This window comes from Dipteris shenzhenensis, chromosome 2, assembly GCF_047967505.1.
Source record: "Dipteris shenzhenensis isolate YYH24624 ecotype China chromosome 2, Dip_SZ_1.0, whole genome shotgun sequence".
Taxonomy (NCBI): domain Eukaryota; kingdom Viridiplantae; phylum Streptophyta; class Polypodiopsida; order Gleicheniales; family Dipteridaceae; genus Dipteris; species Dipteris shenzhenensis.
The window spans coordinates 22,689,067-22,704,367 of record NC_141597.1 but is presented as its reverse complement, the minus strand read 5'-3'; the positions used below and the strand labels follow the sequence as shown (position 1 = coordinate 22,704,367).

The following is a 15,301-nucleotide window of genomic DNA, read 5'->3' as shown; positions in this document are numbered from 1 at the left end:
AACTGGATCCCCAAATAAAAGTGAAGCAGCCCCAAATCTGACATGTCAAAGGTGGTCTGCAAATCAGCTTTGAAATCTGCAATTTTATCTTCATTGGACCCTGTAAGCAGTAAGTCATCAACATAAAGAAGGATGACTAAAATTTCCCCCCCATCCAACTTGATGTAGAGGGTGCTCTCAGTAGGACTATTGTGCAGCCCCTTGCTGGTCAAAAAGGCATGAATTTTGGCATACCATGCACGAGGGGCCTGTTTCAGCCCATACAAAGCTTTGTTTAGCTTGCATACCTAAAGTGCATTTGCTGTAATTTCAAAGCCTGGAGGTTGTTTGACATACACCTCTTCCAGCAAGCCTCCATTTAAGAAGGCTGTTTTTATGTCCAACTGATGAACATTCCACTCAAAATGTGCAGCCATTGCAATAACAGATCGGATGGTGGTCATTTGGGATGTAGGAGCAAATGTCTCCTCATAATCTATGCCCTTTTTCTGAGCATAGCCTTTAGCAACCAGCCTTGCCTTGTATCTGTCAATGGAGCCATCTGGCTTCCGTTTGACCTTGAAAACCCATCGTGTGCCAATGGCATGTTTACCTGGTGGCAAGTCTACAACATCCCAAGTCTGATTTTTTTCAATGGACTGCAACTCATCGTGCATGGCATTCATCCAATGCACATTGTCCTTTGCTTCTTCGAATGTTGCAGGCTCCTCCTCATCAAGAAGAGTACCTGCATATGCTGATTCCACTGAATTAGCACCTTCCACATGCCTTGCTGCACTGCGAGTCCTGCCAGGTAATGGAGCATCAATTTTACTCTCCCTGAGAGTCTGTAACAGCCAGTTTGGGACTGTTTTTGCTGCACCACTTGTTCCATTGCCTGTGGAGGTGGCAAGACATCCTGTGGCTGAACTGAAGCATCGGGAGGTGGCTGTAAATTTTGATTTGCATCAGAAATATCAGCAGGGGAACCCAGGGCAATGGGTAGCAACCCCTCAAAGACATCCTCTGAAGAAGAAGGCATATGAAATTCAGCCTGAGTGTGAGCTGAATTTTCTGCAAATAACATATCTCTACTGACAATGATCTTGCGTATAGCAAGATTGTAGAGACGGTACCCCTTGCTTTGTGCACTGTACCCAACAAATATGCACTTAATTGCCTTATCTGACAACTTGTGCCTAAATTCAACTGGCACGTGAGCATAAGCAAGGCATCGAAAGACTCGGAAATGATCCACTGAAGGCTTTCTCCCATTCCAGACCTCATAGGGAGTTTTTGTTTTCAAAGCCTTAGTGGGAGCCTGATTTAAAATGTAGTTGGCACACATCAGACCTTCAAGCCAGAATTTGTGAGGCATGTGTTTGCTTTTCAGCATACATCTGTCCATCTCCATAAGAGTTCGATTTTTCCTCTCAGCTTTGCCATTTTGCTGAGGGGTCAGCCTCACTGTGAGCTGATGCACAATACCCTTGCCTTTCAGAAAAACATTAAAATCTGTAGACAAGTATTCCCTACCTCTATTTGTGCGCAATGTCTGTATCTTGAGTCCGGTTTCATTTTCAACCATGGCTGAAAAGTGTTTAAACACCATGAACACTTCTGATTTGCGCTTCAGCCCAAAGACCCAAGTGAAATTGGAGTAATCATCAATAAAGGTAACAAAGTAGAGATGACCACCCAATGATGGAGTCCTCATGGGACCACAGACATCACTGTGTATAAGCTGTAATTTGCGGACAGCTTTAACTGAACCATCCTTTTTGAAGGGGAATGTATGCATCTTGCCTAAAATGCACCCTTCACAGGCATGTGAAGGAGGTATCTCAAGAGGTGGCAATGCATCAACCATAGAGTGCTTCTGAAGTGTCATCAAGCTGTTGTAATGCATGTGACCATATCGGGCATGCCATAATTCTGCATTCTGCATGGCAGCAGTAGGGGTAGAAACTGCAAGAGCATGGGCTGCTCTTTTCTCAAAAAGATCAAGCTGAAAAAGCCCACGCAGCAAAGTACCAGATAATCTTAAGGCATAATCATTTTCCCTGTCTCGGACAGCACATTTGTCATCCTCAAAGATGACCTGAAATCCAGCTTTGTTAAGAGTGGACACTGAAAGAAGATTTTTGGTGATACCAGGCACATATAAGACATCTGAAAGTCTGAAAACTGAGCCATCAATGGCAGTAAGCTCAACTTCTCCTGTGCCACGTACTGAATATGATGAGTTATTGGCACAAGTGACTTTCTTACCAACGGGAGGTGGATGCAAGGAAGTAAAAAGACACTTCTTAGAAGTGATATGCTTGGATGCACCGTCGTCAAAATACCAAGTGTTCAGTGTTTCATCGACACTGAAAGCAGATGCATCCGTAGAAGAGTCATAACTGCAAGTCAAAAATGCATATGTATCATCATTACAAGTGGCTGTACTATCCCGAGCATCTGGAGCAGCCAGCCTAGAATCTAAAATGCAAGATAAAAAGGCATAATTCTGTCCAACAAAGTTGGCTGCAGCATCCCCACTGTCAGATGCATGAGGAGCTGAATCTGAAACAGCCATACCGGAGCTGTTTTTCTTCTCTTTTGCAAGCCTTTTCCTGCATCCTGCAATGTGATGACCTGGCTTTTTGCAGTAATGACAAAAACCCTTCTTCTTGGGCTTACTTGCATCATTTTTAGCCTTTTGTGAAGGCTGTCCTGACCCACTGGAAGGCTGATTTACTGATGTCTTTGCCTGTCCCTTTGTTTTTGACTTAAACTTTGAGAGCATAGCTTGTTCACCTGCACGTGAAGCCAAGTTTTTCCTAGTCTGCTCTTCTTGAAGCAGAAGTCCTATCAACTCATGAAAAGTGAGAGGATTTGCACCCCCCCTCAATGATAAGTTCAGCGAGGTATGAAAGCTGAGATAAGACTCAGGAAGAGAATTCAGAGTGGTAGTAATCATCTCTGAATCAAGAATAATCTCATCTATGTTCAATAATTGCTCTCTGAGATCCTGTAGCTTTGTGAGGTGGACTGACATGGAGTCACCCTCTTCCATATATGTATTACTTAACTCTCTTTTCAAGAAAGATACCCTTGCATCATTCCGGGCTGCATACATGCTTTCTAAAATATCCCACGCTGCCTTCGAGGTCTTACACGACCGGATATGCGGAATGATAAATCTTTTCACTGAAAGAGAGATGCATGACAAAGCTAAGGCATCCCGTGAATCCCATCTCTTCTGCTCTGGAGTAGAGGCTATAGCTGCACCAACAACTTGTTCTGCAGCTGCACCCTGTTCACGACCTCTTCCACCTCCTTGCTGAGGAGGGGTATTAGGTGCCATACTTGCTGGTCGGATCTCACCCCCATTCACATAATCCCATAAATTGCGAGAAATCAGAATATTGCGTACCATAAAACTCCAGAGGGAGTAGTTGGTACCATCCAACTTGTCTTCCTATGAAAGACCACCGAACTGGAAGTCATTTTGATTTTGCTGGGCCATATCTGAGAAAGAGATTTAAGCAGATACAAAACTGAATTCCCTTACTGGGAATGAAATGCACAACTCCCAAAAAACACAGCCAAGCACTGGCTGTAAATGCAACTCAGATTTCTGCACTTGCACTGTCAGAAATTTGTCCAAGCATCAAAAACTCTCCAGAATCTGCCAAAAGTGTTGCAAAACACGCTGTACATCAGGTACGTACGGCGCTGTACGGCGACAAGCTGTACATTGTACGGTCGCGAAGTACGATGAGATTGCAGGTACGACTCTAACGCAAAACGGTACGGCGACGTACGGACGACGATGCAGAAGGTATGACTAGTACGGAATGCGTAGGTACGGTGGGTACGGGGCAGGTACAGATGAGTGGCGCAGGGTACGGATTTCGTACAGTCGTACGGACTGTACGGATAGTCGTTTGACTGCTTCGAGCAGGTATGGACGGGATGTAGCAGCAGGAGCGTGGGCAGCAGGCTGGAGGACAAGAAGGAAGGAGCAGGGAGCAGGATGAACCTGCTCTGATACCAAATGTGAGAGATTGGGGAGAGAGAGAGCAAGAGAGAGTGAGCTTGAGAGCTGAAAGCTTGAGAGCTGAGTTGCAATAGAAGAGTGTAAAAGAGTACAAGTGAAAGAGTGAGAGATAAGGTTTTGTCCTAGTGACAAAACCTTAGTAGTCACTAACCATAGTTAGTGAACTAACTGCGGTTAGGGGGAAAAACCTCTTAAAGAGGGAAAAGTGCCCCTAACTAGCTTATTAAATTACATTGGTCACTGCTGAATTATATCTATAATTCTAACATCCGCCCCGCTCTCAGCCAGTCGTCTGGATGACTCCAGAGCCAGCCTCGGTAGTCTCCACTGGGGTAAGGGCATCCACGTAGAATACATGTGCTTACACAATATATTATGCAATCAAATGGTGTATCTATACACCAAACACTATTGCAGATGAAGTGAGAACATTGCATGGCGACTTTCAAAATGATTCCGTTCAGAATCCTAGGATTATTGGCCACTTTTTAAAAAGTATTTTATTTTCTTATAGGTCCATCTCCAAAACAATCGATTCTACAAAAGGGCACAAATTTATGCAACACAACTTTCTAAGATGAACTAGATACATATACTTAAGCTTTCAAACTTGACTACACATGAATATCATCTTCAAAAAACATGCTAGATTATGAAATTTATTTTAAAGGTTACAAGAAATATTTTACATCCACAAAGTCACCCTAAGATCTCATCATCATCAATGATGGTATAGAAATGTAATTCAAACCAAATGAGCATGGAAGATATTATTATTTATATTATAACCAAGAAACCAAATGAAGTACATGTGAAATATGTCCCAAATGGGAAATCCATATGACAAATAGAAAACCAAATCATTTAAATATCTTAAAATATGTCCATATGTCAAAATTTATATGAAAAACCAAATGTGTAACTAAACATCAACACAATATATGCCTGTCTTGTCAACAGTGGTAGCAATCTCTCCTTCTTGTACAATAGTTGAATCTATTTTAGTTTCCTCAATAGCTTCATGTTCTGGCTCAACAAATTCACCAGCCTCATCATGAAGGGGAGGTTGAGTTTCTGATAATGATGCTTGCACCTAATCATTATTAACTACAATTTTTATGTGGCTGAGATAAAAAATTAGGCTTGGAAGATCACAGGTGACTCTCTAAGAGTGGCTTGGAAGATTATAGGAAATTTCTATGCGGCTAAGATAAAAAATCACGCTTGGAATATTGTAGGTGACTCTCTAAGAGAGGCGACCGAGGAAAAACTTTGCGAAAAAGAGAGGCGATTAGAGAAAAACTTGCAAAAATGCTAATTTTGAACATGGTGTTGCATGCCACTTTTCACCCAAAATGTTCGCTAATGTTGGTAGTCTAATTTGTTTCTTATAGGCGAATTCGATACTTGGCGCTTATGCTGTGAAATTCTCTCTTTTCAATATATTGCATTCACTCTTCAAACAATATTCCGAGGTAGAGTGAAGAAATACATGTATGGAATATAATGATGTGTCTTTTGATGGGCTGCTTGAGGCAACACAGATGGCATATCATCATTCAGCTCATTGTTTGAGTTGGACATAGTCAAACTTAGGGTTTACGATGCATGCCTCTTGTTCTTGAATCATCAGAATAATGCCAAGATGACAGACTTTGTTGTCTCGTACGTGCGCCGTTGTCATGTTAGTAGAAGGCAGTTCTTTTGAAATGATAATAACCATTGCATTGCAAAGTTAGGCTGAAATGTTCTTGATATAAAATTCTTGAAATGACATGAAACTTGTCCCTAAAGCATGCCATTCATCGGGGTAATCATTGCAGATCCAGCCATAAAGATAGAGCTAGCACATCAGGAACATAATGCCTCTCCAATGAGTTGTAGCGGGCAGTTGCTTGAGCTCTTGCAACCCCAGCTGCCCCTCCCCTTCTCCCTCCGCCTCTGCTTCCTTCTTGCCTCTCCTTACCCTCTAGTCCTCTTCCCCCCCCCCCCCCCCGCGGCTTCTGCGCGAACTCAGTGCACCCCCTGCTTTGGTGGAGTGCCGTACAGGACCATCTGGCGTGGATCTGCTCCGCGGCAAAGGCTAGGCGCCCAGGGCACCTAGGGTGCACCTTCGTGGCACTTAGGGTCTCCTCGCCAGCCTGCGCTGGCTATGGGAGCCCTTGGGCCAAGCTTGGGCTTGGTGGTGGTCGCCCCTTGTGTGGGGTTGTGTGCTAGCCTTAGGATTGGCTGCGCCTTCTCGAGGTGCCTCAGCCCCTCACAACCTACCTCTAGGCAGCGTTCGGTGCTGACTAGCTGTGGAAACCTCCTTCGCCAAGGTATTTTGCAGCCCCCGCTTTTTCGTTTCGACTCCATCCCTTTCTTTTTTGGTAGCACATGCCTTAGTCGGTGGAGGCGGCTGTCCTTTTTCCCCCCCTTTTGACCTCTCCTTCCGACTCCCTTCCGTTTCCACAGCGGTGGTTCTTTGCTCATCTTGGAGAGTTTTTCTTGGCGGCGACCCTATTTTGGCTAGAGGGGCTCTTATGGCAGTACCATCACATCCCATGGCCATTAAGGTTCTCCTCTCACCAAAAGATAAGCAGCAGGTTCAAAAAGCAGATCAATCACTCCAAGGTAAAGTAGTGGTCCTACATGTAGTTGTAGGAAACGCCCAAAAAACTTAGGAAACCCCGTTTCCTAATGTTTCCAAAATTGGAGCGTTTTCAAAACACAAAAACGTTTTGGAAACGCCTAATCTACAAGTGTGCTAGAAGAGAAGGCAACAAGGGCGGTTATTACAAGAGATGATGGCAGGCTCTTGTAGCAATGAAGCTTCGCTCTACAATGGTGACACGTATCGTGGTGGGTGCATAGCGACAGCTTTAGAAGTGACACAAGACTTTGAGTGGACGATCTGCATGGGTGACAATTGATTCGTCATTGCACTATACGAATCACATCTTCAAGGATGATCTATTCCATGCCCTCCACGGATCCAATTGCTTGACGTTGATTGGTTGGTGCTCTTTAGTAATTGCTTTTCTAATAGATTGTCATCTGACCCCGCATGCACACTCGTCTTGCACACACATCTATCTTATATCGGTGCATGTTTTGTTTGATTGCTAGCTCATGTATGTGATTAGAAATGTACGTTACTGAGCCTACCCTGCCGTTTCCTATTTATTCAAATGGCGTTTTAGAAACATTTTAAAACCACACGTTTCTTGCATGGAAAAAATTTGTGCATCTTTGCTCCTATGAGGCGACATGTCTAAGAATGGATCCAGGCAAGCTTAGCATTGGAAGGTGACCACATTAGGATGTCACCATCTATGTAGGGGAGTCTTTCTCCTACAACTGCACTCACCAGAGACTACCTTGGCCCTTGTTGAGCATAGCCCGTTCTTCCTCAGCCCGCACATTTGTATCTTTTCCCGTGGTACCATGGATTCATGGTGGAGGACATGGATATGACACGTCGTGTCCCCTCGCTTTTTGGTGACTCGAGAGAGTACCGAGCCATCCTTCTATCCATGGGTCGAACTTTTGGCACGGTGCTCGAGTCCCCACCAGATGCAACCGTGTCAGTTGTAGTGGATGACATGGTTTCTAGACCCGACTAGTGGTGGAGTGCTTGGAGTTGGAGATCTACCTCGAGACACTAGGCAGGGGCAAGCTTCATTAGTGAGTGGAGATCTCAGGGTTATTGGCCTGGTGCCTTTGATATCGTTTGATGGGACACGTGGCACGGGATTGCACTAGAGGTTAGAGACGAGACCCTTTCGCTCCCCCGTAAGTGCACCTGGGACAGTAGTGCACCACATGTAGAGCGACAACATGCAAATAGATAGTAGCATCAGCATTTAGCAACACCAGCAGCATGAGTCTCAGATGCCTTGGGTGGAGCCATCTGAAGGGAAGTGGACCAAAGCTGGAAAAAGTAAGAAAAGCGTAGAAAGTAGGGCGAATGGCACCGCAGAAGAAAGGCAAAGGTGAAGGAGAAGTGGTGGGTAGAGATTGAGGCCGCTTCCCAGGCGCAGGATGTGTGCACCTGCCCTTTCAGCTGTAGTTTCCCCTAGTTAGGGCGCACTTTCAGCTGGGAGGAATTGAAGAAATAAGGCGTCTACAGCCCGTGCTGCTACGTCTTCAATTTAGAATTTTTGTGTGTGTGTTCAATAAGGGTTCTCTGCCTTGGGATGTCCCTCTCAAATGATTGTTAGTTTTATGTGTTACCTTGTTGGATCTAAGGGTATTCCCATGCATAGTCATTGTGTCTCCCAATTGTAAACCAACAAACCAAAGTCAGAGTGAGATCATGTTGGGATGAGGATGCCCAAATGAGTCTACTGCTGATGCAACTAGAGTGAGTACCAAGTTGTGGATCATGTGTGTTGCCTCTAGATGTGGGCAAGCCACGAAGTTTCCCATGGACTATTGCTAGGGTTGAGGTCATCAATTTGTGGGGGGGAATGAAGGACAAATTGATGTAATGGGATCTAGAGTCCTAAGGTCTAACGTTGTGAGTGTGTGAACACATTGTGTGCCTGGATAGGTGTCAGTAGGTGTGATTGAGTGAATCTAGGTGTGTGGTGTGATATTGAGAGAATCATGGAACTGATTGAGAGATTTGTGGATCTAGATGCTCTACTGAGCTCACATGTGATGTCACTGCTGGATGTAATTGGAGCCTATATATTGGGCCTATCTCTCTTGAATAGAAGTGTCTCTTTTGCTTCACTTGCTCAATCCTTCTTGCAACTCCAATACGAAGTAGCACTCCCTCCGCACGCCCTCAAACGAGAGTACCCACAGGTGACTGGGGCGTAGGGCACACATGCACATGCTTTAGTAGCAAGCTGTGGGATCCTCTGAGGTTCCGTTGTCAACTACCCCATCTACCAGCCCCCCCGTCGCCTGAGGTAGAGATCTCGGGACCACAAATATTGGTGCAGCAGAGGGGCAATGGAGTTGTAGTAGGTTAAGCGACAGCCTCCTTTTCGGCTAGCCGTCCTCCCCCACCTGTCCTCCCCCCTCCAGACCCCCCTCTCCCTCCCTTGCATCCTTTCTCCCCTCCGCCCCCACCTTCCGCTATAGCATCCATCACCACCCACCCTTTCCTCTCCCTTGCCCCACCCCCTCCCACTCCCCCTTCTGCTACAACAGCCCCCTTCCCCCTCCTTTGCCTCCTCTGCCCCCAGCTTCTCATCCATATTGGAGGTGGCTCCTTAGCCTGCGGGCGGGGGGGAAGCCGGAGCCTCTCTCCCCACCCTGCCCCCCCTCAGGCTGAGACTCCCCACCCGCAGTAGGACAAAGTAGATCAACCCAAGAGAGCCTCTTCGACCACGTCTGGAACGGGTGGTCGTTTCTTTCAGCCACTGGGTCGAGACCGCGCCTTGGGCAGCCACCGCCGAGGGAATTTTGGAGGTTGGTGACTGTGGAATAATCTTGAAGTCCTTGACGTGTACCCTCTGTCTTTGGAGATGACTGTGCTGATTTTAGAGTCCCTCAAGGGGGGCTCTATCGACGTGGTTGGCTCCCATACCCGTCCTTTCTGGGGACTCCACTTCGCCTCCACCGGAGAGGAGCAGTGGACCTCGTCTTTCTGGTCATGCCGCACATAGATACGGACCACTGCCCTTCCAAGCCCCTTCCAAAATCCCAAAAATTCGAGATTGTGGTGCAGGCTCCCACACATAGACGAGCCTTGTTTACCATGTTATCCTGCCCATGAGCTTGACCATGGTCAGCTAGAATGTGCACGGTCTCCAAGACCATGCAAGGAGCCAACCGCAGTATCTGTTGCTCCAGCATGAGTTGCAGAGGGTTGTGGTAGGACGAGCAGTGGATTTCCTTTCGGTTAGGAGCATTTGTTTTCTGCAGTAGATATCAGCCATTGCCATTACCTGCTTCCGAGGAGAGACTTTCCTACAGTAGGCCGCAGCGGAGGTGTCTACATTTCAGCGTCCTAGGCAGTTGCTCCTGAGGTGTATGAGCAGGGGGAGCTTATTAGGGGTCGAGTAGTTTGAATGGGCCTACGCATGGGTGAGTCCAGGATTGGCATCTTGAACGTCTACGCACCATTCTGCCGACAGCACTGCCCGGCCATTTGGAGACGTCTGATGGAGTGCCTCCCGAACGTATCTCTTGGATTATGGGGTGTGACTTCAACAATCTAGAGTTCATTGATGACAAACAAGGAGGTGCTTCTTACGCAGAGACGCGTGCATCAGAGAGGAGCACTTGGGAGCATTTCATTTTCGCCGTCAGTGGTAGAGATCCGTGGAGGGAGGCAGAGCTCTCTAGGATCCCAGGCAGCCTCCTCTTTTCCTTTGGACAGAGGAGACATGATGGGCTACTGAAGTGCCTGTACCGGTTTTATGTGGGGATTGGGCGTTGCACAGAGGAGGCTCTATAGGGATTCTGGCAGGCACTATGTTATCGGACCACTCCCCTGCGGTGCTACACTTAGATCAGCCGCGCAGAGGCCTCTCCCAAAGGTGTTGCAGAGATCTGGTAGCAGTTCGAAAGGAGGGCCTAGTGAGGGTTGGGCCACTTGGGTGGTCGAGGCTGATTCAGAGGATCAGCATAGAGCTTCAGTCATAGGCTCTTAGACGGCGACACACTCTTAAGGAGTGGGAGAGAGCCCTGTGATGACGGGACGTAGCTTCCATTGAGAGACTCAAAGAGCAGGATCCAAGCTCTCAGTGGCTTAGCGATTGCTATGAGAGCGTGAGGCTAGTGCTCTAAGCCACAGAGGTTCAAAGAGCAGAGTTCTTGTACCATTCCTCTTGCATCAGGTGGGTTCAGTAGGACCGCCATGAGAGATGACCACAGATTTTTACTGATAGTTGTTCTAGTCAGAGGTGGAGACCCCCTTGGTCCTCTTAGCTAGGGAGACAGTTTGGGACCAAGTTTCATCAGTGGTCCCGTTCAGCATGAGCAGACAGCTAGAGACACCGTTCATGGATGAGGAGCTGTGGGAGGCCCTGAAGGCCCTCCTTCCCCAAAAGTGTCGGGGGGAGGATAGTCTAACTCCCATCTTCTTTCGGAGTTTCTAGGAGCTTATTGTCACGCCATTGAGGCAAGCTTGTCAGGAGATCTTCGACTCCGGCTCACTCTCACTCCCTCACTCATTGAGCCAGGGTTGGATTTGCTTGATCCCGAAGGAAGGAGATGGGCCTGGTATGCGCCAGTGGAGGCCAATCATCCTTCTTGACACCGCATACAAGATCTTAGCCAAGGTCTTGAGCTTGCGGTTGCATCCCCATTTCTCTGACATCATCCACGACACGAAGATGGGTTTGTTCAGGAATGCAACATCCTAGACAATATTTTCACTTTCTAGGAGGCCATGACTGGGCGAGGGGGGAGTCACAGCCCCTAGATTTTGAGAAGGCTTATGATAGGGTGGAATGGTCCTTTCTAGAGGACAATATGTGCCGATTGGGTTTCTCAAACTGGTGGATCTGGGGTTTCAGCCCTATACGCAGGGAGCTCTAGCTGGATGCTCATTGGAAACCACATTGGCGAGGCCTTCTCTCTTTCCCACTCCGTACGACAGGGCTGCCCCCTTGCCCCCTTCCTCTTCCTCTTTGTAGCCGAGGTGCTTGGCTATTTCCTACGCTCCCAAGCCGTGGGATTGACAGGGATGAGACTTGCAATCCGGTAGGAGATCTTAGACTCAGAGTTCACAGATGACATGGCGCTGTATGTGGAGCGGTCAGCATCGATCCTAGAGGCAGTCAGAGGAGCTTTGGCCATATATTGCGATGCCTCAAGGGCTCGGATCAATTGGACCAAATCGTTCGTCTTCTTCACCGGGACGGAGGTGGCCTAGGAGGTTCGAGATTGGGGTGATGCCTTTGGTTTTTAGTGGATCCTGCGGAGGCGGACAACGAGATATTAGGGTTGATAGGTAGGGATCGACATTTCAGTAGAGCAATAGATTGCCCGGGTTCTAGAGAGTGTACGGCAGAAGCTCCTATATTGGAGCTCGGCCAAACTCTCTCTAGGAGGACGGGCTCTTGTGGTCAACCAAGTTCTCTTAGCCACAGTTTGGTACATTGCTTCTTGTTGGTGTTTTCATAGGGGCTGCATGGGGACAAATTAGGCGCCTGGTGTGCAATTTCCTTTGGGCCAGTTCGGATGGCACGAGGAACACTAGGGCCAGCGTTGCTTGGTAGATAGTCATCGTAGGCTTGGAGTGGCTTGGGCATCATCGATTCGGAGATGCAGAATAGAGCCCTTTTGGGCAAGCTGGTGGCTCGCGGCCTTACTCTAGGTGTAGAGCCCTGGAAGCTTCTTCTACAGAGGGGGCTTCTTAGGAATACTCCACGCATAGGTGATCAGTGGCAGCAGTCCCATCAGTGGCTCTTTCCCCTTTCTCCTTGGTTCCTTCATGTGGTATCAGAGCCACCTTGAAGCTCCTGCCTGATGGCATTCCTCTCCCCACACAAGAAAGGAGGACTCCTAAGTACTTGAATGATATCTTCAATGTTGGGAGTCCTTATATCAAGTGTAGATGTTTGGAGGAAAAGATGGATTGCAGAGCACAGCCATTATGGTATGACCATGGGATTTGGTATATGCTGCACAAATTACCGACATTCTTTCCAAACAGGCCATTAAAAGCTACCTTCAACTCCTTCCTTTTATTCATGAAGGCATGTATGATGTATTGCCATTTATTGATGCACTTTAGCACACTTAACACAAGAAAATGAAGTTACTAATTGTTTTGATTTCTTGATGTATGAAGGCTAGTGATATGGTTATATTCTGCAAGGCTTCTCTCACATTTTACTACATGAGGGAGCTAGTTTTACTAGCTGTGAAGAATCTGGAGAAGAACCCCCTTGCTCCTTTGTTACCCCAGCCATCGCAAGGAGGGGATCTCCACTGGTGCGGAGTCTCTTCAAGGTCTGGCAGAGACTGGCAGGAGTACTCATACAGGCCCCACCTAGGTGTAGAGAGGAGTCATTGACCTGGACTCCTTTGAGAGAGAGACATTTGGGTGAGTAGCAGGTATCTTAGGAGGTTGGATCTTGTTCTGGATGCGGCTATGGTCCAGCCTTTGACCCTGGAAGATCTCTTACTTCTCTCGGCAGATTGCTCACGGGGGGGTTTGCCCATAGGCCCTTGGTTAGAGCACATGAGGGTGGATGGGCGCTATCATAGCTGGACGGAGGGTGTCTTGGAGATGATCCCGCACTACCTTTGGAGTTGCCTGAGCTCCTAGAGGATTTGGCTAGGTTCCCTACAGATTGTGGCCCATATACAAGATATCCATTGGGACTTTACCTGGGGCATGGCGTCCTAGTTGATGGAGGATGTGCATGCCTTCCACATTGATGAGGTCTCTCCAGCCTACAGGATACACAGATAGAGCATCTATTGGATCGAGCTTCATGAGGTGACCCCTCCAGCCTGATGCCATCCTCCCTTGGCTCCTGAGGATGGTGTGTGGGAGACAGTAGCCAGCATCACGGCGTTGAACATCTGGGTTGCGTGCTGTAGCCTAGTGATGGGAGGTCATCGTGTTCCACCGGTTGCCACTCTAGGAGCACTGGGCATCAGACTCCATAGTGACCGCCGAAAGGCAGGAGCGTTTCTGTAAGGCATGGCCTGCAGGTGTGTTCTACATCCTCACGCCGCGAGTGATTCGCTGGTTGTATAGTCCCTCCCCCCTGTTGCTAGCCCCTGTCTCGAAGATGCGCTAGGCAGTGAGCTGGGTTCCTGAGATGCAGATTGGCCTGCGCTCGGGCCTTTGAGACAGCTGAACTTTGTTCATTATTTGTGATCCACGTCTTTCCAAGGATGTTGTGTACAATCAGCAGCACTACTTCTTTGATTTGAAGTCAAGAAATGGCCCAAGTTTTTAGTTCCTAACCAGCAATGTTTAAAAAGTCAATTTGAAGTTTCAACAGGTACTGTTGAAGAATTGCCAACAGATGGAAGATAGTTTCATTAAAAACTGTCTTGAGATGCATATTACATTCTTTGTTCTTGATTGACAATTGATTCATGTTTTACTTTAGCAGCTCAATATTGCATGAAATTTCTGTTCGTCTGAGATCTCATTGTATGCATTGTGGATTGAGTTCCGTTTGCTTCTGGAATTTGCTTTATAAGGGCGTACTTTCTAGTGGGACAAGTTGCCATAATTATCAGCTTTTTGTTTAGAAAGCATATAATGTGAGTGTGTTATAAATGATCGCTGCTTCTTAATATTTCGAATTTTCACAACTATATGCTTAAAGGTGCCTTTTTTTAAAAGAAAGTTACCTCAATATCTCTGTGGGATGAAACACTCTTATGTGGGGGTTGTCGCACAAGTCTCCTGGATTTAAAATCAGGTGTACTATATTTATGTACACAGCAATTTTGAGAAATAAGACTAAGCATTTGTAATGTTGTGGAACTGTCAGCATCTGCTTGTCATCAGGGTATTGCCTTTCTTACATGTTTTATTGAGATTTGTATGATTTTGGTTTTGAGTACTCAATGAGGACAACCATTAGTTGAGAGTCCTAAATGCTGATTATAGGCAAGGTAAATGATACTGATGACAATGAGTTATTGTGAGAATGTACATTGGAAAAGGGGGCTACTTTGGAGTGAGCAGATGGTTGCAGTGGGCAAGCATCCCACTTATTGTGTAATCTGTGCAGGCAATTATACAATCTTGTACAGAAAGAGAAACCAAAGGGAAAAGCTAAGCACAAAAAGGGGGACCGTTTTGATCAGAACTGTGCACTGGTTAAAGAAGACTTTGAAGAGCAGGCTAATGTCCTGGATTTTCGCTTGCAATCTTTGAAACAAGGACGGTCACTCAGTCTTGTCACTCAGGCTGCTAGATACCACAATGCACAGGTCTGCAATCACCAGGGTTCTGGTAATTTGCAAGAAATGGTGTGGAATTTTCTCACAATGAAGTAATGCATAATATTTCAGAGTATTGTAGCGCTTTACACTTGACACTGTATTTTCTCTTCCTTTGTGCAACAGATGCATTTATTCAGCAAAGGCCTTGCATCCATCAATGCAGTGGAACCTGTTATGAAGCAGTTAGCTCTGGAGAGAAATATTGATAGGACATTGGCTGAGGAAGAAGAAGGTATTCATGGCCACATAAATGCATATGAGGTGGACGGGGATATGTTGGAAAACACTGCAGACAGTGGAAGTTTGGTGAGTTCTCCAAAGCAGTTCCTGGTACAGCAGTGAAGACAATTGCAATTTTGATTGCATGCTTAGACTTTTTTGACTGCATACTCGAAACTCTGAAGTGAG

The 15,301-nt window shown here is 46.7% G+C and overlaps 1 protein-coding gene across 2 annotated transcripts in view; it reads left to right on the top strand.

Annotated features, from left to right (window-relative positions):
• The window catches only part of LOC147904491 (uncharacterized protein At2g33490-like), a 32,904-nt gene that overhangs the window by 16,123 nt on the left and 1,480 nt on the right, over positions 1–15,301 (top strand). The window contains exons 7-8 of one of the 2 annotated variants that reach the window (XM_087386815.1): positions 14,680–14,881; positions 15,017–15,199. In XM_087386815.1, the coding sequence (XP_087242941.1) occupies positions 14,680–14,881; positions 15,017–15,199 (385 nt within the window). Of the gene's footprint in view, positions 1–14,679; positions 14,882–15,016; positions 15,224–15,301 lie in introns of both variants that reach the window. The other variant, XM_087386809.1, reaches the window with a different exon arrangement.